We start from the raw sequence: 24,584 nt of genomic DNA, 5'->3' as shown, positions 1-24,584 counted from the left end.
CTCCCCAAGACCACATTTTGTCTTCCACAGCTACTAAACCCGTGAAAGGGCCACAATCTCTCCCCTCCTCCTGTACCCACAGCAGCATTTCTCCTCCACCACACAAGGTTTCTTTTTCTTCCCAGCAAAAGCCTCCCACTACCAAGATGACCCATTTAGGCAAGGTGGACTCCTACAAGGGCCAGCTTCTTTCTGCTCAATCCATGTGCCTCGTGCGCCACTAACTCAGACTGTCATCATAGTGTGATGACAGGCCAATAAAAGTGTGTGTGTGCAAGAGATGTCTTCACTTTGCAGTGATACCATGTTTGCAGAAGTACAAACAAATGCTTAGAAAAAGCCCTAAAAGAGGGGGGGCCTAAGAAAAAAAAACCCAAACAGCCCAATGACAACTGAGCATGCTCCCTGGCCATGACGTGGATTGACTTGGGGGGGGTGCATATGAGAGTGAAATAGGGGGCAAGGTAGCAATGGAATGGAGTACCTGGAGTCCTAAACAGCATCACACAACATCGCAACATTTTGCTGCTGGTTCCACGTTATATCCCCTTAATATGTAAAATGGTCTTCAGTTTCAAAGGGAAAATATTCTTCACATGCTTTTCCCCAAAGCATCCATGTCAGCTGAAAATAAAGATGGAGGACACCTGGGTTCAAATCCCTCCTCAGCCATGAAGCTAATATTGGGCTAGTCATTCTCTCAGCCTGCCCTACCTCACAGGGATGTTGTGAGGATAGAATTCAGGAAAAGAACTGTGTGATACCACCCTGGGATCCTTGGAAGAGGATGGGATAACCTGTAATTAATGAAGCATAATGCAGAATGCTGTCCCACAGCCAGCTTGAATATATCTTCCAAGCTACCATTTACCACCCATATATACATACACACTATTTTAAAATGAACATCCTTGCAGGAATCTGGAAATCAAATCATGTATTTTTATTTCTTGAGCTCCAGTGTTTTAACTGTAGCAGCATTTCTCAGAAACACAACTTTCTGTCCTGTTAAATATATACATATATATGTGTATAAACATTCTTTTAAAAAGCAGACATTGGTAAATTCATAAAAAGGCCATCTTTAGAAGAGCAAAATGTCAACTTAAAATTTCACTTTTTAAAAAAATGTGCGTTTACTTCCAAGTTTTGTGTTTTGCTTTGCTTTTTAAAGACTTTTCAATGCAACATTTTAGCTGCTAGAATATTTTCATTTCTTAGTGGGGACCCTAGGCCCAACACATGGCACAAGGTAACATGGTTTTAGAGCAGGGGTTGGGAATCCTGTGGCCCTTCATTGTTGACAAGGGCTGATGGGAGCTGGAGTCCAACCTGGTCAATGGTCAGAGGTGCTGGAAGTTGTAGTCCATAACATCTGGAAGACACCCAATTGGCTAACCCCTGCTTTAGAGGATGAGCTTCAGAATGGCAATCCAGCCATTTCAGCATTACTGTGGATTCAGCCATTTTTGTTTTTCTTAAAATGAAGACCACACTCAGAGACTTCAGCCACGTCCCACCTATGGCTGCCAGCATCTTCTCCTGATGCTTCACATACAAGCCACTGAGAAGTCAGCCTAGTGCCTGGCAACATCCCAGACTCTGATCTAGGTAACAAGCAAATCAAGTCAAGTCAGCATAAAGGGAGACCATGGTACACCAGTCTTTAGCCTTACCCCAACTGCATGGACAGCGATGGGTGTGATGTAATGCAGAAAAAATTATGCATAGATGGTAGGGCTCCTGAACCCACCCCCACACATTCTGCCCCCTAATACACACACACACCTTCTCCCTTCAGCCAAGCTCACTTATAGGATGGGAGTCTGGCTAGGGAAAGTGATCTTGGTAGATAGACTCCTGGTGTGCACATTCAGGGGTGGAAATAGCCAGCAGGTAAATGGTCCAGCAAACTCCACCACCACCTTCATGCCCCTTTTGCATTCTGAATCCCACTCCCAGTTGCACACACTTGGAGAAGTTCCATGTTTAAAGGCATGGGTGTGTCACACTCGCATCTAAGTTTGGCCCTAAGAAATACTAGCCAGCTGAGTTCTGGGCTGGGCCACAGTTATATTTGGTTGCTTTCAGACTCTTGCTGTGCTTGAGGTCACTGGCATCTATTAGCACAAGCAACATAAAGCATGAGTCCACAGATCTCCACTGCACAACAACTTCTGTCATCTCATGCACACATTCTGGAACATTAACAATCAGAGATGCTACTGTAGGTTGGATCCCTGATTGGCTAGCTTGTGCTTTTTCTTTACGCACACCATTCTTCTAAGGCAATGCACGAGCTGACTCCAAACGGACTGGCTTTTTCCAGAGGCCCTTTTCCAATTAGATTGGAAGGTCACTCCACACATTGCTGCGATAGAGGGGTTTGTGTGTGAAAAAAGTATTTAAAATGTGCAGTGATTAAGCACACATTTTGCATAGCCAAAATGCTGTAGTCCCTTGCAGCATGTTCCTGTAGTGGAAGACTCGTGGTTACCCGCCAATCTCTTGGGTGAAAGCAGCTCTGAGCTGCACCCTGTTCAAACATACATCTCCAGCAAGCTTCTTTTGAAAAAGAGGGTTTTGCAAAAGCAGCTTGTAGTAAGGCATTGGGGGTGGGGAGCTGCTATTCAAAGGAGAACACAAGACTAAAATTCAAAGAGCCGTATTGTGAATGTACCTGTCCTGGTCCTGAGCATTCTGCTCAATCCATGTCTGGGCTTTACCACTTCAGATTGCAAGACGGAGGTTTACATCATATAAAGGTGGGGAATCTCCAGTCCTCTAGATGTTGTTGGACTACAACTCCCATCAGCCTCAGCGAGCATGGCCATAGGTCAGGGTTGATGGGATGCTGGAGTCCAACATCTGGAGGGCCACAGGTTCCATACAAAAATTATCTGTGCAAAGAAATCTAGATTGTCAAAGAACCTAGCCTAGCCTTCTCCCTGGCACGCTTATTTTCTATGAGCAGGGACAACTCTGAACACTTGACAAATGGTCTCTCTTGTATACTAATCAACTCTGAATTTGTCCTCAAGACCAAAGCAGATTTGAAGTAACAAAACTCTTCTCTGGTCCATCATGACACCCTGGAACATCCCTCTATATTTCAAAGGCTGTGAAGGCCAGAAATAGTCCTATTGGTTTTGCAACTTAATGTCTTTTTCCGTTGAACAAATAGGCAGCTAGCCATGATATATATACATTCATGTTCAAATAGTAAACTGTTTCCCTAGCCAAACAATGCAATGTTAAGGTCGTTGGCTAACCCTGGTTTTAGCCAACATTTCTCTCACACATTTCAAAAAGGAAACAGCTGTTTCTTAACAGTACATCTCAACGGTAAGGGACTGAATGGATGTTGGGAGTGTTTGGCCTGCATTTACATCTACATGATCAGTGCCTGAGGTCAGAGAGACGTTACATGAAAACCAGCATGTAAACACACTGCAAAAGAACATTTGACTGTGGATCTCCAGCAGTACCTTAAATGAAATCCTTCCTTTTCCTGGAAATCATTCAGTGAGAAGTACTATATCAGACTGGTTTAAATTTTAGTGCAAGCTTGACAACAAAATACCCTTTCAGTTCACACCTATCTGCTAAGAAGCCAAGAACCAGAAGACACCAGAAGAACCAGATTAAACAAGAAAGCTTAAGTAGTGATTCAAGAGGCATTTTGCAAATTCAAGTGTGTACCTCTACAATCACATGAAGAAACTGAATCCTCTTTTTGCTAGGGAATACTCTACCGCCATCACCAGAGACAAATACTCACACACACACTCAAAACACATGGGAAAGAAAAAGAACACCCAAGTTTTCTTAATAAAAATAAAAGCCACCGGGTAGGGGGGAATTGAAAGTTCCCTGATGTAATTTATATTTAAAAGTTCACCATTAAATGGCAGGCAGTTTTCAGACAGGATGCCACCATCAGATGGGAGAATCCCTCAACAGGCAGATCTCACAACATCTTCAAAATGAAAATGGTTCACTTATACAGCCATATCAAGTAAAGGGCAATTCCAGATGTTGTGCTTTTTCTAAGTGATCCTGGAAAGTCCTCAAGTGGGCCTCTATGTTTTTCCCAACCCTAAACAGGACATTTGCATCCATTACTCCCCAGGTCACCCATACCATGTAGGCTCACTTATCCCAAGTGCCGATATCATCATGCAGTACACATTCCTCTGCCAAGGGCAGCTCATGATGCATAGACATATGCAACGTGACATCACAACATGATGTGAGTGACCCTACTGATCAGGGCAGGATAGGGGGAGGAGTAGACTGGGCTACACTTCACATGGGATGCTGTTTCAAGAACCAGCCCCCATCAGGCACAACCTGTAGTCCCACTGCAAATATATATGGGATGGGGGGGGCAAAAGGCTGCAGCCATAATGCAAAGCAAGAGCAGCTCCAAGCCCTCATAACCAATCAATGCCCCACCACCACCACCACCACCTTCTTCTGAGGCCTTTTGTTTCACTTCTGGGCACTGGGGAAGCAGATGTCTGGAAGCATCTAAAGCAATTTCCCATCAGCATTTATAATTAAAGCCATCAGGCTGAGCTTTGGCTCTTCAAATGCAACCAGCTACAACCTTTACACTCTTACAGCAGCCTTCACCAACATGGCACCCTCCAGTTATTTTAGACTGCAACTCCCCTCAGCCCCAGACAGCACGGATGGCTGGAGAGTGCCAGACTGGCAAAGGCTGCTCTACAGCCAGTCCATCAAGTGCATTAAGAATACTGTGGTCTGTGGTGGCTCCATGTCAGTGGGGCAGTGGAATCTGCTCCAGGTTTTAGTCTGAACTTCCAAGGAGCTGTTCAAGGTGCTTCAGCTAAAACCCGGAGTGGATTCTGCTGCCCCACCGACATGCAGCCATCAGCTGCCACTTACTTACGATAGAACTACTACTTATAAAAAACTATTATTTATCAAGTGTATGTGTCCAGACACTTTTAAAGGGAACAGCCCCTTGCCATTTTTCTCTTACATATTGTTCAGGTTTTGTTTTGTTTTTTAAATGTCCAGTTAGGATTAAAGTATCTTGCTTTAGAATTTTAGTGCCATAGCCAACTCCTACTCAGAGTAGACCCAAAGAAATGAATGGACCTAAGTTAGCCATGTCTGTTAATTTTAATGGGTCTACGCAGAGTAGGACTAACACTGAACACCACCCTTAAATTTTCCAGAAGCGGGGATGCGTATCGCAAGCAAAATGGGACCATGGGAACAACCAGTTGCAATCCCAATTTGCTAAAAAAAAAAAAAGTAAACAGAAATGAATTGTATCTTTGGATGGATGTTTTCAGGACACTGCAAAAGTCATTAAGGAGTTCCTCAACAGCACACAAAGCTATCACACATGCCAAAACTACTCTACATACCTTCATTTGCATGGACCAGAGGGCCAAGAGCAATAAACACAGACTCACTTATCTATTTCTTTCTTTTTTGGCTTTGGAGTTTGACTTTACATCCTCTTCCACTAAGGCATTCCGGTTGAGAGGCTTTACTGCTGTACCGCAACAAAAAGCTGCCTTAGTTTGTCAGTCATTCTTTTTTTTCTTTTTACACTAAGAAGTTATTCAAGGAGAGTTCTCTTATGGAAATGTAAACTGATCCCCCCCAACAGGCACACTCTCAAGAGTTGAATTTACACATACACTCTATTGTAACATACTTGCACTCCTGTGCAAGTCAGGCAGAGGGTCTGGGGGCGGGGGCAGCCACACAACACTTATTCAGAAACTGAGATGCAGTTCATTTTTTAAGTACTGTACCCTGAGAAACAGTTGTAAGTGTTAAAGGTATGGTCTGCTTAACACTCTATTTGGTAGTGCTTAAAAATGGTTGAAGTTTCCAGAAGTGGCCACTGATCCCAAAACACTAACAGGGAAAATACTCGCATAAGGCAGTTTCTCAGGATTTAAGTTCCTTCCAGTGGTCTTGAAACTGGATAATCAAAGAGCTACTTAAGGATTGGGGGGGGGGAGAGAAAGAGAGAAAAAAACCACAGAACTTCTTTGGGCTCATCTCTACGGTGGTTTAGTATGCATTCGGTGCTACCCACATCCCCTTTTAATTCACATGGTTCACATGACGTTACTGGCAAACAGAAGCCATCATGCAGGTTTCCCCCCTGTAAATCCATACTAACTCAATCCGCTGATAATATGAAAGGGAAGAAAAAATGTCTTCACTCCCTTTCTCTAGTGCTTGTAGATGCTTTGCTCCGATGCTTTAAGGTGGGTGTGTCAATCGTTCCCCACTCCACGCCTACTCTCAACTCCTCCCTTCATTCATTTCATTTCCTGTGGGCTGACAAACAACTTCCAGCTGGTCTCCCCCATTCTGCAAGCCTTTTTTATGTTGCTGCAAACAATGTCATTTTTCTTTCCTCCCTAACTTGTGCGCAAAAGCATAACACTGCTGAAACAAAGATTTGTATTTCAGTTGTACTGTACCAGTGAAAATACAAATTATCACACTTGTGTTTTTTTAATAAAACTAACTAGTAGAACAAACTGAGCATGCTTAGTTGCCAAGCAACCAGAGGGTGTGGAAATATTAGAGGGCGTGGTTATTGGGAAATTGTGTGACTGATCCTTCCCCTCAGTGTGAATACAAAACACCATGTTTGCAGCTGGCACTGAGCCCTTGCTGTGGACAGTGCAAATAGAAAATGGAGGTAAAAACAGCTTCTTTAATACGAAGTAATGCTCCCATGTGAATAAGCCCTTTGCCACAAAGACACTGGTCAAGAAGCTATGATTAAAGCTATTCTAGTTTAGGGAGAGAAATGATGTTTTCCACTACTTAAAAAAATAGTGAAGCTCTCTCTCTCTCTCTCTCTCTCACACACACACACACACACACACACACACACCTCATTCAAGTGTAAAACTCTTAAAAGCCACCCAAATTACCTAGACAGAAAAATAAAAGGATAAACATTATCCATTAACTTGTATCACATAATTCCTCTATATAAAACTTTGTTCAGCTAAAAGGCTTGATCTTTTATATTTCAACAGAGAGGGAAAGTCCAATCCAGAAGACTGCTCTTTGCCCACCCCCCACCCCCTGTGAGGCAGTCCCCCATAGGCAACGAGACCTTGTAGAACCTTGTACAAAATTATCACAGTCACAAACTCCACAGAAAAAACTATAAATACCTGCTCAAGAGGTATGGTTTGGCAAAAGCAAGGGGGAGGGCAGAGAATCCATTTCTTTTAGCATCTAAAAAAAACACACACACACATAGCAGAACCTAGTTGTGAATCTACTAGAAACCTTTAGAATCACCGAAAGGGACCTGGAGAGTTTACACAGACGCTGCTGACTTGGGGGTTGTGGCTGCAGCGCCAGGTCTGTCAGCATAGCGTTCCTTTCTTCTGCTTACGCTTTGTGAGTATATACTTGAAGAACTCATACACAGACCAGGAAATGGCAGTTGAAGGCACCTGGTATATAACCCTCGCCTGCATGCCCTTAAAATACCCAGCGATACCCCCCAGCTGGTACACTGTCCTAAAGGCATTGGCCATGCCCGAGAGGTGTCCGCTAACATTCACAGAACTCAGGACCATGTTCTCTTGCGTGTTGAGGAGAGTCTTGCAGACATCCAGGGGAGTTGTGGCGGCAGCTGCCACAGCTCCAGCAATAGCACCTGAAATGATGTGCGTGCTGGGGTTGTATTGCCGACAGGGGTTGATCTGCTCCTGCATGAACTCATAGGTGATAAAGTGAATGGCTTGGAAGGGGACATTCATGGTGAGCTGAGTGGTGTAGCTGCGGTAGAAGGCACCCATCCCTTCAGTCCTATGCACCGTCCTGATGCACTCCAAGACGGACTTGTATGGAGAGTTGTACATCTGCATGCGCTGCTTTACCACTGGTTCCAGTGGGGAGCAGCAGGCAGACATAGGAGACGGGCAGAGCAGAGAAACAAAAGAAAAGAAGGCAAGTCAGATTCAAGTCACACATTATGGTAGTGCATACCAACAAAGAACAGAATAATAAGAAATGGCCACTGCAATTTCCCAGGTACTACATTTCAGAAATGCAAAATGCCCCCAAAATTAATTTCATAATTAAAAAAAAGAGAGCCAAATATACCAAAGTATTTGCCAGGTTAAAAACAACCACACCAGCAATTAACTGCCAAGTCTTAAGTAGTTTCCGTTTGGCTTCTCAAGATTGCCAACGCATAAAGGGAAAGCCTCTGCATCAAATAGTAGGTCTGAAACAGAATGCTGTTGTAATTGGGCTAAAATAGCACTCAGAAATTTAGAGCAAGGTTTGGAATGTAACGAGCAAGAAAAAGGGGGGGACCTGAAGTTCTCCAAATGTTACTGCAGTCCAGCTGTAACCCTCCCTTGCAGGGCTGGCGCCAGATATGCCAGGGCCCTTGGGCACAAGCCTGTCCCAGGCCCCAGAACTCCCTTTCTGCAATTCGCAGCAGGATTGCTCCCATGGATCGCATGGCGAGAGCTTTGGAGCCGGCTGTGTGGTGTGGTTGCACGCACAGTGCTGCCCTTAACCAAGATGGCGGCCGAGGTTTCCCTAAGGGGCTGAAGCCTCTGCCGCCATCTTGGCTTATGGCAGGGATGTGCACGCACAGCAAGCATGCATGCCATCAGCCAAGATGGCGGCAGAGGCTTCAGTCCCTTAGGGAAACCTCGGCCGCCATCTTGGTTAAGGGCAGCGCTACACACGCAATCACAAAACACAGCCAGCTCCAAAGCTCTTGCCATGCGATCAGTGACAGCGATCCTTCCATGAATTGCAGAAGGGGAGCTGAGGAGCCCCTCAGGGGCCCCTCAGGGACCCCTGTAACCCCAGGGGCCCTTGGCCAGGGCCCCAGCTGGCGGCTGTTTGGATCTGGCCCTGTTCCCTTGGACCTATGGTGAAGGGCAGTTAAGAAAGTGAATAAGCAAACAAACAATGATAATAATAAGCATGTTGAATGAGATCAGTCTCCAGGCGTCAGAAAATTTTCTGCTGCAAACTCTAATCTAAATTAGACCAACTCAAAATTCTCTGGAGAAACCCACAACAGGCATCAGCTTTAACCCATTACAATGTGTGATACTCTTGAAGCTAATGTAGTGGAACTCCATCACAGAATTGATCAGAGATCTGTTACATTAACTGATTTAAAAGTTTCTGAATACCTAAATAGGTTTCCTCAATAATTGATAATTTTTTTTAAAAAAAGCCCAATGGAGCGCTTATAAAAGTGCAAAAAGCAAGCAGCACCTTTAAGAGGCATTCTCCCCTTCCTTGTGCAGAGCAGGAATGCCTCTTCTCAGATGCCTGCTACAATAAATGCACACACTTCCTCCTTCAGAATTGTTTTTGTTTATATGTCAAGATAGCGAAAAACTCTGGAACTGCCAAGCTTGCCAAATACTGTATCTGCAAGTGGCATCCATTCATCATTAATGACCTTCTGAAATGGAAAATTTTCCACGCAATATCACTGGTTTTACCCAACTGATGCCTTTTTTAAAAAAAATGGAAGAGAAAACACCATTTTTTTACATAAAGCGCTTATCAGCCTATGAAGGCAGGTAGTCTGCAACAAGGCATTAATAGTCTCATATTCAGCTCCACCATTCTATAGCTCAGTGGCAGTGGGCATGCTTTGTATACAAAAGGCCCGTTTCATTCCCTAAGTAACGCCGGGAAACACTCCTGCCTGAAAACTGCTAGTACTGACAATAATGAGAGTCAGGCCATTGGTCCATCTAAGGCAGCTGCCTGCTTTTCCCCATCTGCAGTATTTTATACGTTCAATTCACAATTTATGCATCACTTCCCAACATCAACAATAAAAACAACCCCATACGCAAGAACAACTGAAAATAATTCCATACGCATATATAAACAATTTCAAATCCAATAAAGATACAGACTGGGATAAAGAGCTCCACATAAGCACTAATAAGACAACAGAGACAGGGCCTGTCTGATATGTAATGGCAGCAGGTTCCAAAGGGTGCCACCACACTAAAGGCCTGATTTCTGTATCGTACAGAACAAACCTCCTGATGAGATGGTAATCTGCAAGAAACCCTCTCCTGCGGAGTGCAGTGATCAGACAGATAAGCCTGCCTTACAAGGCCTGCTGTAACTATCACCAAGATAACACAGAGGAAAGCACTATATAAGTAGAATAAGTGTCCAGATAATTTTAATTATTGCTTTCTCTCCTCAACCCTACTGAACCATTTCACACCCAAGAGAATTACCTTCAGCTGGATTCATAACACCATCATGAAGTAGAGTGGCCAAGCTCCCAGCCATTCCTGCAAGCAACAAAACAAGAAAGACAAAAGTCCCCTTTCACAAATCAATCCTCGACAGACTGTCCTTCCATTCTGCACCCAAATGAGTTCTCAAATGCACAATACATAATGATCCTTACTTCTGCAGCACCATCAGAAGTCACAGCATGTTTAAAAAACCAATACCTGCAACTTTTATTTTAAAACATCATGCTAAACATATGAAAGCATTCACCATTTTGTGTGCAAAAATAAAGTGTGGCACCCTGTGTGTGTGTGTGGGAAATGGTTCTTTTGTGGCTGTTCAGTCTTATGTGATTCTTCCACGCTGTCCTGCTAAATGATAGTCTGGCTTACTGCACTGTGCAAACCAGACCTCTGCATAAATTATTTCCTACTACCTCAGTTACAGTAACCTCTGGGAGACACCACCATTTCATTCCAATTTCCAGTTACATCTACTCTACAATTCAGTGCTTATAAAAAGATCAGGGGGGTGAGGAGTGGGGCAAGAGCAAAAGCAATCTCAAACCTAAACAGAAGATGAACCTCAGAAGATGCTGAACCCAAAGATGCATTCTTTAGTCGCGCTCCCAATTTCTTTGGCTCCATCTGCACTGTACATTTAAAGCAGTAGCATACTACTTTAAGCAGTCATGGCTTCCCCCAAAGAATCCCAGGAACTGTGGTTTGTTAAAGGGTGCTGAGAATTATTAGGAGAACCCTATTCCCCTCACAGAGCTACAATTACCAGAACTTCCTTGGAAGAGGGACTGATTGTTAAATCACTCTAGGAATGTTAGTTCTTCTGTGAAGGGATTAGGAGTCTCCTATCAACTCTTAAGTATACTTAAACTACAGGATTCTTTGGGGGAAGACATGACTGTTTAAAGTAGAATAATACTGTTTTAAACGAATAGTGCAGATTTGGGGGGGGGGGAGAGGATCCCCAGAATCGAGAGGACACAGTTCAAATCTAGGTTTTGACCTGCTATGCAGCTAGCATAAGCTGACATTTCCTCCCTAACTGCCATGATTAGGCAACGTTATGTCTGAAAAGACAGTAAGTTTGAATCTGTTGTATCAACTACAAAAGAAATGCGATACATTTAAAAAAAAAACAACTTCTGAATGTTAAATATTTCAGAGGCATTTTTTTAAAAGCTTGCACATTACTACATATCAGTTTCGTACACCCCAAGATGCACATCCTAGACCATCTAGCCTGACATACTGCATCCATTTAAGTTGGAAGCTATTTGCATTAATGTATAGGTTGCAAATCTAGTTAGGTGCAAATTTATACAGATTTGGAGAGTAGAGAATTTATTCCAACAGAGATTTCTATAGTTCATCAAGAGTGTGAATATCAAGATGGGCCCTAAAGGGATCCTCCAAAAAGGAGGGACTATACCTCCAAATCCTAGAGACAAAGCAATGGAAGGCTTGTAAGCTTCCAAATGCATCTGGCTGGCTGTTACTGGAAACAAAAGTGCTGGACTAGATGGCGCAATCCAGCCAGCTTTTCTTCCATTCTTAATATGACAGTCAAGAGACGGAGGCAGGCAGGCAGGCAAGAATAACATCAGGGGCTGCTCCTGTTGAGACTGTCCCCTTCTCTCCTCCCACCCCCCAAACAGGGCCAACTTCACATTTTCTAGAATTTGTCTTAAATTTTTAAAATTGTAAACCACCTTGGCAATGGAGGCTGATCCATTTGGGCAAATAGGGCACCGCCCCACCAACCTTTGTCTGCCCTCAGCCAGCCCCCACCTGCCTGTCTCCTTACTTACACCAGTCCAGGGGGCAGCCTTGCCTTTGAGCACCCTCCTCCTTAGTCTCTGAGCAGGGAAGAGGCTGGCGAGAAAGATGGAATGAGCTGGCTCTGCCTGTGATTGGCTTTGGCTCCACTTAATGTTGGTCTCCCAGCGTTCTGCCCTACCAGTCTCAATGGCCACCAGCCCCTACTGTACTTGTGTGTGCTCTGGAAGAAAGCAGTGGCGGCTGGTGGCTTCATGTCAGTCGTGCAGTGGAATCTCCTCCAGGTTTTAGTCTGAACTTTCCTTGAAAGTTCAAGTCAAAAGTTTGGACTAAAACCCAGAGCGGATTTTACTGCCCCACTGACATGGAGCCACCAGCTGCCAGCGGAAGAAAGCCAGTATATAAATGCAAGAAATAAACAAGTAACTATATAGATTTGATACTGATTTAGAAGCAGGAGTAATTTGTTTCTCCCTCCAAAAAACTAAGAACCAGTTTTCCTAGAGAGTTTCCCAAGCTTGAATGGCAAGCTGTTTCAAGGATCAGCCTCCCAATCCCACCCCCCCCTTCCACGTGCTCAGGACTCTGCTTCCCAGTGGCCCCCACCAGAGGCGCTCAGGTTCAAACACTTTTTCAACATCTAACTTTGAGAGGATCCGGAACACTACATATCTTCCGCATTCTTCATACGTGCGAAATCTAACACTGCTGGTGCCTGTGGGAAATAGACTATAAGATGAATGCAGCAACAGAGTGCCTAGGCCGCCACGAGTGGAGTCTTCCTGGAGTCTTTTCCTCCAGAAGCGGAAATGCAGGCTGAAGGTGCCAGACCGTTAAGAAAAAGCACGCAAGGATGAGCCAAGGAACCGGGAGAGCACCCTTGGGAGCTTATGTCAATATACCGTTGGCCAGGTGGCTGTTCCCTCCGTGGTGTATAATGTCACTTAAAGTGCGTTTCATTTTTTCGTAGCAGGCAAAGTACAGCGCATGGGCTGGGCCCGCCCCCAGCACAGTCACATTGATCCCTCGCAAAGGTTGCCAAAAGCCTTCGGTTTGGATCATCTTCTTCAGGGCCTCAAACACGCTACGGTACTGGGCTTTGGGATCTGGCTGCAAACTCTGCATCCGGGTCTGTAAAGAAAAGAATTGGGGAGGCATGAGAGAAAGGAGCTCTAAAGACACCCCACACCCACACACTGCTTTTCAAATTCCCAGGATAAGTTTAGGGCACCTATTTGGCTTGCAGAAGATTCTGGCATTGAGCTGCTATTTTTTATTACTCTTATTTACATTGAACTTTTGCACTCAAGTGACTCAGAACGGCTAACACAGTAAAAAAACACAATTAAGACATTAGAATCAGATAAAACAGCAATACCCCAAACCTAAAATGCTCATCCAACAATATATTTAAAAAGGAACAAGTCCTACTCTTCCACCACTTAAAAGAGGAGTACAACAAAGGCCACCGACATACCTAACTACCCTCCCAATTAAAAAACATACGCCTGTGTAAATAAGGATGTTTTTGCATGGTATCAAAAAACATGCAGTGATGGTACCAAGTGTGGGAAGCATTCCACAGATGGGAAGCCACCACTGAAAAGGCCTGTTCTCCATCCAGACCCAGCTATCGACTGAGGCCTTTCTTAGGCTTTCTGCTGCTTAGTAGCAAACTTGGGACCTTCTGGATTCAAGGCATGTGCTAGACCATAACACAGAGATCAAACACACTGGCCTGCATCATGCCTCCCAGAATAAATCCCTAGCATCTTCAGTTAAAACAAAATGCCAGGGAGTAGAGCCGAGGGTATCTTTGCTTAAGACAGTGGTTATTCAACAACATGGGGAGGTTCCCTCCATCCATTGATCCAAGACCTCAGAAAGCCACCAGCATTCAGAGCAGATGGACTTATAGCCCGGCTTTCTAAGTTCACAATACACTAAGCCCCTCCCTCCCCCACTAACAAACAATTAGCAACTGTGGGGATCCACTTTAAAAATAAGTAAGCCAACCAACCTTAGACATATACTTCAACAGCTTGCCAGCAGGGGGTGCTATAAGTCAGCCAAACATGATGGTACTCTCTTCCAACAAATCCCACTGAAAACCGGTTCCTGGGCACTATATAACCATTATGCTCTTAATTCAATAGAAGTTACAGAGAAGAACTGTGTGTACTTGTCTGGCATGTCTCAGCAGCGGGCACCCACTTTAAAACAAGAGTTAAAGGAAGCCAAGTATGACACAGAAACAGCCTCCAGGGTTTTCAGAGCTACCTTTAACTCAAACCTGCCATGTGAGAATCGTTATTAATTTTTGTTATACAGATAACCATGTTGGAAACCAGTTTGAGGTGGGAGGGCATCCAAGGAGCGAATAGATGCAACGTAAGACAGAGTACTAGAGCTAAGTGACAAACTACAAATTAACACTGCCAGATCTACGTAGCATACATCCAGAATTATTACACAGCAAGATATGGAACTGTTGCTCTTCTGACAAAGTGTGCAATTTTCACTCACACTAGCCTCCTGTAAGACAATCAATCCAACCAATCCATTAAAAAAAGGGAATCTGGTGAGCTCAGAAATTACAGACCTTTTAACCTTGTTCCTGTTCCAGATAAATTGCCAGAAAGCATTATTAAAGCTAGATTATTAAAATGAAGAACAAGCTTTGGCGCGGAAGAATCAGTATGGCTTCCACAAAGGGAAGCTGTATCTTACCATCCTTTCAGTATTCTCTGAAGCTGTCAGCACACACTGCTGGAAGTGAAAAGCTTTTAATGGAGTCCATCTCCAAAGGCTCCTGACTAAAATTTAGCTGTTAGGTTAGGAAGGCTAGATCCTCATGCATTACTAACCCATTAAAGAACAAGCAGGAGGTAGGAATAAATGGACAGCTTTCACAATAGAGGGAAACAAGCAGCAGAGTCCCCCAGGGTTGGGACAGACACTATTTAACGTTGATAAATAATCTAGAATCGGGTATTGCTACTAAGGAGCTTGTTTTAGATGTCCCTCTGCACTCACCCCAGAATTACATTATTCCTTTAGCTTTGTTCAACAGGTAGCAGTCCAGTGAGGGCAGATCTGCTGCAAGTGCACAGAACATAAGACACTGCCTTATAGTGAGACAGACCACTGGTCTATCTAGCCCAGTATTGGTTAGCCCAGTAGTTCCCAAACTTTTGTTCCCCAAGGAACACCTTGAAAATTGCTGAGGGTCTTGGTAGACCCCTTTAATGATTTTTCTGCCTGTTGTGGCAATTGTAACGTGTTGTGTTAGAGGCTGTATGATTTTTCATTGTGTGCGTTTCTTCTTTTATTTCTTACAATCTTTTTAATAGTATTGCAATTTGCGTTATGTACAATTCAAACTGTAATACAGTAGCAGTAGTACAGTAAAAGAAATAAAAGCAGCAATACAATTAAAAATCAAAGTGAACATTTAATGCAGATATGCCACGGGCCACCTGAATGAAGCTCACAGACCAACGGAACACAGTTTGGGAACCCCTGGCAGCAGCTCTCCTGGATTTCATGCAGCAAACCTTTACACGCATGCAAGGGTTTGAGACGTGCAAGAATTTTTGCTGTCTGCTAATTACATACTGGTGCTATCTGTCAAGCAGAAGCACAAGCCTCTGTTTGGCCAATACTGGCCCTAGAGAGCAAGCACTACTCTTCCTTGTATTGTGGCATCCATATCGACTCAGCAAATAAGCCTATTGCTCGCAGTGTCCCCTCTGCCCAGCCCCATCCTCAAACAAGTGACAAAAAATCATGGGATTGCAGCCAGTGCACAAACAGAACAAAGCTGAAGCAACAGTGTGATGCAGCTGGAAAAGAATTTTAAAAGGCTATTGTGACTGGAAGCTACATTAATAGTTATGCTTCCAAGTCATGAGAGGCAACAGTTCCATTTTATTCTGCCCCAGTCAGACTTCATCTGGAGCACTGTGAACAGCTCCGGGTGCCACCCTTTTAAAATAAGGATATAGACCAGGGATGGCTAGCCTGTGGCCCTCCAGATGTTGCTCAACTCCTATCAGCCCCATCCAGCATGGTCAATGGCCAGGGACGACGGGAGCAGTAGTTCAGCAACATCTAGAGGACCACAGGTTAGCCATTTCTGGTACGGGTGCAGAGGAGGTCAATGAAGATGGTTAGGGGTATGGAAAACAAGTTCTATAAGGAAAAGTTGGAGGAACTGGACATGTGTTGCCTAGAGAAATGACAAGTGGAGGAAATGGGACATGATAGCACTCTTCAAATACCCAAAGAGCTGAATGGTTGTAGCTCAGCAGTAGAGCATCTGCCTTGCATGCAGAAGGTCCCAGGTTCAACCCCCGGCATCTCCAGATAGTACTGGAAGACAACCCTGCCTGAAACCCTGGAGAGCCACTGCCAGTCAGTGTACACTGTACTGAGCTAGATAGACCAATGGTCTGACTCAGTATAAGACAGTTTCCTATGTCACGTAGAAGAGGGCAAAAACTTGGGTCACATCTACACCATACATTTAAAGCACTCTTACACCATTTTTAACAGTCATGGCCTTCCCCAAGGATCCTGGGACCTGTGGTTTGTTAAAGGTGCTGAGAATGCCAGCTCCATGAGGGTAAGTGACAGTTCCCAGGATTCTTTGGGGGAAGCCACAACTGTTAAAGTGGTATACATGTGCTTTAAATGTATGGTGCAGGTGTGACTTTGCGTTCTCTGCTGCCCCACAGGATAGGGATAAATGGAATGGGCTGAAGTGAACAGAAAGGTATTGTTTTAGTTGAACATTAGGAAAAGCCTATTGATGGTGAAAGCAGTTTGATAATAGGAATGAAGTTCATAGAGTGATGCAACTGGGGGGAGGGGGGGTTCCTTCGCTTTAAGTCGTCAAGCAGAGGCTTGACAACCATCTCAAACCATTACAAACTTTATTGAAGAATAAAATTTAAACATTACAAAAAAGGAAGATCATTCTTTTCATTCACACCATACATTTATTCCACTATTATTCTACTTTCATCAGCCATGGCTTCCCCAAGGAATCCTGGGAAGTGTAATTTGTGAAGGTGCTGAACATTGTTAGGAAACTCCTATTCTCCTCACAGAGCTACAATTGCCAGAGTGGCTTAACAGTCAGTCCCTCTTCCCAGAGAACTCTGGGAATCGTAGCTCTGTGAGGGGAATGGATGGATGGCCTGCCTTCAAGTCGATCCTGACTTATGGCGACCCTATGAATAGGGATTTCACGGTAAGCGGTATTCAGAGAGGGTTTACCATTGCCTCCCTCTGAGGCTAGTCCTCCACAGCTGGCTAGGGCCTGCTCAGCTTGCCACAGCTGCACAAGCCAGCCCCTTTCTTGTCTGCAACTGCCAGCTGGGGGGCAACTGGACTCCTTGGGACTATGCAGCTTGCCCACAGCTGCACAGGTGGCAGGGCATGTAACCCCTGAGCCACTCACTATGGGGTGATCTTGAGCTGGCCCTTGACACCCAGGAGACACGAGAGGGGATTTGAATTCACAGACTCTGGACTCCTAGCCAGGCTCTCCTCCCCACTGTGCTATACTTGCTGTGTGTGAGGGGAATAGGGGTCTCCTAACAACTCTCAGGACACTTCACAAACGACAGCTGCCAGGATTCTTTGGGGGAAGCCATGACGGTTTAAAGTGAAATAAATGTATAGCGTGAATGTGGCTTTATAATGAAGTTAACCATACACTTCAAACACCAGTGAATCCTTCCGTTTACATTTTTCATTTAGGGCTATCTTTTCTTAAACGTATACATTTACTTTAGAACACAAAGTAGTCCACTCTATGATATAAAATTCTCTTTTTACATAGACTGTTAACTGACTGCATTGATTTCTTCTTGGTAATCAACTCTGTTCTTTAATATTGCTGACAATTTAAGCAAGGTTAGCTGTTCAACTATTTTTTTATAAAAATATTTGTATGCAGTAATTTCACTAAAAACATCAAAGCGGTTTACAACACATTAAAAAAAACAGCAACCACAGAATAAAAACATGAAAAATGCAATAAAAACAAAGGTCAACTGTTGTGAAAAAAAAAATCTTCTTTATTGCCTATATAAGCCTGGCAGAACAGAAAGGCTTTCAGCAGGCACCTAAAACAGAAGGTGCTTGCTGAATCTATGTTGACAGAGCATTCCAGCAAAAAGGGCCAATGACTCTGAAGGCTCAATTTCCTGTTGATGTTAAATGAGCCTCGCCAACTTGGGGGACACCCAAAGCCACTCCTGCAGATGATCTCAGTGATCAAGCTGCGATATAAGGGTTCAGGTGGAGGTCTCTAAGATACCCTGGACTTAAGTTGTTCAGGGCTTTGTAAATTAATACAAGGATCTTGAACCTGGCTCAGTAGTGAATGGGCAGCCAATGCAGATGTTTTAAAAGTGATGTCACATGTTTTCAGCCATGTGCTCCCATCAGCTATCTGGCTGCCATATTTTGCACCAGCTGGAGCTTCCGAACCAGGGCCAAGCTCAGCCCTACATAGAGCACCATCCAACCTCGAGGTTACCAGTGGATGGACTACAGAGGTCAGGCTTTTTCCAATAATCTCCTCTTTTCTTGGGGTTTAGTAGGTGTGGGGAGCCTTTGGCCTGTCAGACGTTGCTGAACTATAACACCCATTATCTCTGGCGTTTAGCCATGCTTACTGAGGCTGATTGGATATGCAGTTCAGCAACATCTGGAGGATTAAAGGTTCCCCATCCCTGGTTTATGGGTATGTTCCCATGCTTTGGCAAATAACAGCCTTGTAATGGTCAAAACGTGCAAAATCAGGTTCTTACATGACTATAAGGGCTAGCTACTTACAAAATTTATAAAACAGACTAGGCGATTTAGTGGTAATTCAGCTTGCATGCAAACTTTCTCTTACAATCTTGACCATACAGTTCCCAAACCACTTTGCTTTGATGTACACCCTCACCACAAACGGAAAAGAACCTATCTTTGTAGCTTCACAAAACCAACACTTGGTCACCCTAGATGTCTAAGATCATAACAAAGATTGTACATGGAAAGTCCTGGTTCTAACAGCCATCTCTTGTGGATCCTCTAGCACTGGATTTCCTGCAAAGAACAGGACGCTGTATTATGTGGTCTATAACCCCTCCCCAACTCTAATCATTCAAATGCTAGTTTACCATAGTTGTGTGTTTGGAATCTCTGTGTCAAAGTGCACAATTACAATGCCTAAGACTTTGGGATTTAATTCAAGCTAGCTGGCTGGCAGAAAGAACACTCTGCCAATGGGACTGGACTTGTCCCAACAGTCTAATGTCAACCTGAGCAATGCAGATTGCCGTAATTCTGTGCGAACGCTCATTAGCTGCAGCTCCCCTGCTCATTAAACATGTCTGAAAATGTACTTGCTTTGGAAGTTTCCACTCTCAATCCTTACAGTTTTTTTGTATCCATGTACACACAAAAGATCCCACAAGGTACAGCCAAGCCATCCCATAGTCCCAGCTGTCACAGCTCTTGAATAACAAATCTAGGAGCCCTCTAACTAGTCACCATTCTCCACCAGATTTAATCATAAGATAGCCCTTGCTTAAACTAATGCTGTATAGCCATCTGGATTGTTTCTACTGGTTCAGGCTTGGGCTGTTTAACCTGCCATGAAATCAAAGCAATAGGCCCAGCAAGTCTACTCAAGCCCCAAGAAGCTACCTGCGTCTCTCTTTTGAAGAACTGCATTCCTACTCATAGCGCAAAACCACTTGAGTAGCGGCAGAACATCATCTTACTCTGCAATCTCGTAGCCCTGCCTAAGCTGTTCCCCACCCACTCTGTCACTGTCATGCTTCACTAAGTAAAACAGCAAGGTGTAAATCCAGGCCTGCTTACCAACCCAAGCCCAGCAAATCCCACTTCAACATAACCACCTGTCTTAAAAAAGCATCCAAATGTAATCCCAGAAGATTGTCTCATCTGCTGTGAAGCTCCAGAAAATGCACCAGAAAAATTACAGTGGATAAACACCAATCTGCCAGTTGCCAAAAAAACCTGCGACTGGCTGGTCGTGGTAAGAACATATAAATAACTAGCTTTGGCACAGCCTTCCCAGAAGCAATTAAAAGAACTCTGGGTATGGTGTGCATTTATATTCCATAGATAAAGCCATACTGGTGAGTATGCATTTCCCCAAATCAATTCCAACGCATCTCGGGATAGTAAAATGTCCCAAAACAAAGCCATATGGGTTTGTGTGTCAGAAGATGGGCACTCGACTCCTTCCCCAGATGTTTTTATCTGAAAAACTGCATGGGACATTTTATCTGGGAAGGGTTCAGAGAAGGGTGACCAGGATGGTCAGGGGACTGGAAACAAAGCCCTGTGAGGAGAGAATGAAAGAACTGGTCGTGTTTAACTTTAAGAAGAGAAGACTGAGGGGAGATATGATAGCACTCTTCACATACTTGAAAGGTTGCCACACAGAGAAGGGCTGGGATTTCTTCTCGGTCATCCCAGAGTGCAGGACACAGAATAATGGGCTCAAGACACAGGAAGCCAGATTTCAGTGGAACATCAGGAAAAACTTCCTAACTGTTAGAGCAGTGCAATGGAACCAATTACCTAGAGAGGTGGTGGGCTCTCCAACAGGCGACCTGTCGAGTACACTTTAAGTTGGACTGCACTGAGCAGGGGGTTAGACTCAATGACCTTATAGTCCCCCCTTCCAACTCTACTATGATTCCATCTCAAGCAATATTCTTTGGGAAATTTTTTTTGCCCCAAGTATATTTTGTGTACAGAAAGAAAACTTTAATTAGTTAGTGGCTGAAATTTGAGGACACTGTTTATTACTGCAAAGAGACAATATTCTAGATAGGCAACACTGTAGGTCTACTGCTGCTGTGCAAAACATGCAACAAAAAGTGCATCAAGGGTTGATTTTACTTCATTTCGCTGGAAGGTTTCAAATTTCCTGTATCAGAAAGATAGTGCCCCCCTCCCTCCAGTGAAGAAGGCAGCAGAGAGTGCTCATTTTCAAGGCATGGCAACAGAAAGCTTACAAATTCCTGGACAGATGCCAGAGCAGGTGTTGCAGGGAAAGATGGTTATGCCCAGCCTAACGGCAACCAGAAGGAAGTTGACACTCATAACCAATCCCAGAAAGAGAAGAATCCATCTGAAAAACCCAAGTGCATCCAAACTGCTATCTTCCTCCCAAAGGAATATACTATATTGCACAAACTACGTATTATCCATTTCTCTACAATGCTCTCCTGAGTTGTTGAGATGCCCCTTAAAGCCCCCAAAATATCAGACGCCTGGCCCACATCTTCCCATTTTAATCATAAAACTGTTTGCTCTCATCTGTCTGAGACTAATATAGAAGGCAAATCTGCCTGGGTTGCATCCTGTGGTAGTCCTACTCAAGAGTAGACTCATTGAAATTAATGGACCTTAGTAATGTTCAGTAACTTCAATGGGTCTACTCTGAGTAGGACTAGCACTGGATGCAACCCAATGTCACTAATGCATCCCAGGTAGACAGACCAAAGTAGTTTTAGGGAAGAGATCTTGAAGATATTACATATACACAAGATAGACTGGGGGGGGCAGATCCTGATTGAAACCCCGGAGAGCTTCTGACAGTCAGAGTAGACAATACTGAACTAGATGGACTGGTCTGACTCTGTATAAGGCAGCTTCCTATTATCCTGGGGGGCACCAGAGGTCATTTTGCCAAGAGCAAGAAAAGAAAGCAGTACATCTCAAGAATTTTTTAAAACTCCTGATCTTTAGTAAGTGACTGTTTTGTGGAAGATCACATGATGCCCACTCATGTCATGAAATGCTCCAAATGTTGATCTGGAGACTGCAGCACTAGATAGACAGTAAAGCCCCAATTATAAGGTTTATCATGGCCTGGCAGATGCGAAATCAACAACATCACGTAAGATGGCTGGTGGGTTTTTCCCCAGTCCGAGAACAGATTATTTTCAGGAATTTTGGGTGGCGGGGTTTTGTCTCATTTTTCACTTAGAACAAAAACTTGTTAGCTAAGCCTGTTAACACACAGCCAGATCAGTTTCCAGGGATAGCTGGTCCCAGGGATGAATGCAAACAGGGAAATGGAATGATACATTTTTCAAATATTTGAGCACCACACCCAGTTTAGTCACAGGGAGGTTTACGTAAAATGATTTCTTCAGCTTGTTTACATTATTACAAACAATTATCCTGTCTGCAAGATAGATTTTAAAGAGTTAAGTAACAAAATCACAGCCTATTCTTGATGGTGTGTGTGTGTGGGTATATGACTGCCGAACCAAAGTGTACTTAGTCCAGTATTTTGTTTTTTATTGATTATATGTGGAACATGCAGCAATATGTTGCAATGTGGAATGTTCCTGTATTAGGGGGTTCCAGCCAGCCATGTCCTGTTTCCAGATATTCCATTCTATGCCCCCCCATAGTTTTCTATTCTTTTCCCCCTTCAACATTTAGTCAGCATTCTGTGGCCACTGAGCACGCTGGATTCTTTTGGGGGTTCTTCCCCCCCACCATCACCAGCAAGCTCCCCCCCCCCCGTGTGAGCTCTGTGACCAGGAGTGCTTTCTGCCAGCTTTCCACAGGTACACCAACTATGAACTATTCCTGGACCGTGCTAGCCTGACCACAGTGGTCTATGCATTAGAATACTCAAGAGTCAATTGCTGTAATGTGCTTTATGTGGGGCTGACCTTATATCTGGTCCAGAAGCTGAGACTGCTCACAGGAGATTACTGGCAACATGTTACCCCCCTGCTGAAAGAGCTGCACTGGTTACCAATTTGTTACCAGGCCAGGTTCAAGGTACTTGTGTGAATTCCCCAAAGCCCTAAACAACCTGGGTCCAAAATACCTAAAGGACTCCCTGACTCCATGTTCCATCTGGATCACTGAGATCTTCTGATGGGGCACTCTTAGTGGTTCCTCGTGCCTCTGAGGTTTGGTTGGCCTCCACTAGGGACCAAACCTTTAGTACGGCAGACCCTTCCCTGTGGAATTCCCTATCAATACGGGTTTGGCAGGAACCATCCCTTCTTTCTTTCAGGCTTCTCCTGAAAACTGTAACTTTTAATGTAACACAGGCCTTTTAATGTGAATTTTCTTTTCCAACCAATGCAGTATTTAGGGATGCTTTTATTATTGTTTTTAACCATGTTTTTACTGGTTTTTAATTCTATCATGTTTTTGTATGTTGCAATGACGCCTTGATATATTTTTTATGAAAAGTGTGGCTTATAAATATGTTTAAAAATAAATACATAAGAGTGGCTGTACAGCTGTGCAAACCCTGGGGTGCCTGCAAGCCTGCAGATACTTTTCTCTTGTGTGTAGATCATGGCATAGAGCAGACATGAGAATTCTCCAACCTGCAGGCCTAGTTATGTCAACCCTGATATAAAGGGTCCACCTTGGAAGAATGAGTTTGCTATTAAGACTACACAGGATAAAATTTATATACCACCCTTCCAAACTTTTCTCCTAGGGAAGCTTTGCAAACATCAATGAAATACAAGCCATTAAAAAAACTGAAATATTAAAACTGCATAATACATGAGCACACTTGAATGGAGCTTTCAGATCAACAGCGGTCCCAGGAACCACAGTTTGAAACACCCCACGTTTAGGATAATGGAGCAGAAATGCTTTCCATATCACCTTTTATTTGATCCTTTTAACGTTGTGCCAAGGACTGAACCTGGGTCCTTCTGGGTGCAAAGCATGTGCTCTACCACTGAGCTACAGTCCTGGACTTTGCATCAGTAAGATTTATGTGCAAAACACAGAAAGTCACTAAGATGAATTAACTAGCAGGCAAAAAACCTTGCGATTTAAGAATGTACCTATAGCCAACAGATATTTCTATCAAACTTTAAAAAGCTCTCGTGGCTGTATAATGAGCACCCAGTTCTGCATAGGATGTCACAGGAACTGCATTTGACAATTACAAAATTTCTGGCAAGTCCATTCACTTGCATGACACACTTTCTGCTCATCTCAGAATGGAAGAATGCCATGCAGAGCACTGTTACAACTAGCCACCCTGCTCAGCTGCCCTGATTTCATCACACTGGTATAGCACAGTGGGGAGGAGAGCCTGGCTGGGAGTCCAGAGTCTGTGAATTCAAATCCCCTCTTGTGTCTCCTGGGTGTCAAGGGCCAGCTAAAGATCACCCCCACAGTGAGTGGCTCAGGGGTTATGTGCCCTGTCACCTGTGCAGCCGTGGGCATGCTGCATTGTCCCAAGGAGCCCAGTTGCCCCTCAGCTGGCAGTTGTGGACAAGGAAGGTGCTGGCTTGTGTAGCTGTGGCAAGCTGAGCAGGCCCTAGCCAGCTGTGGAGGACTAGCCTCAGAGGGAGGCAATGGTAAACCCCCTCTGAATAACGCTTACCATTATTCATAGGGTCGCCATAAGTTGGGATCGACTTGAAGGCAGTCCATTTCCATTTTCAACCCTTATGTTTGCAA

The 24,584-nt window shown here is 44.1% G+C and overlaps 1 protein-coding gene across 1 annotated transcript in view; it reads right to left on the bottom strand.

Moving 5' to 3' along the window:
* Positions 1-928: 928 nt before the first annotated feature.
* Positions 929-24,584, bottom strand: part of SLC25A37 (solute carrier family 25 member 37) — a 48,728-nt gene continuing 25,072 nt past the window's right edge. Inside the window, exons 2-4 of the mRNA XM_061592523.1 lie at positions 12,977-13,205; positions 10,278-10,334; positions 929-7,915 (exon numbers count right to left, since the gene is read on the bottom strand). Of these exons, the coding sequence (XP_061448507.1) occupies positions 7,395-7,915; positions 10,278-10,334; positions 12,977-13,205 (807 nt within the window). The 3' untranslated portion in view covers positions 929-7,394. The remainder of the gene's footprint in view (positions 7,916-10,277; positions 10,335-12,976; positions 13,206-24,584) is intronic.

This window comes from Rhineura floridana, chromosome 12, assembly GCF_030035675.1.
Source record: "Rhineura floridana isolate rRhiFlo1 chromosome 12, rRhiFlo1.hap2, whole genome shotgun sequence".
NCBI classification, from domain to species: Eukaryota; Metazoa; Chordata; class Lepidosauria; order Squamata; family Rhineuridae; genus Rhineura; species Rhineura floridana.
This window is presented reverse-complemented; position numbering and strand designations above follow the sequence as displayed.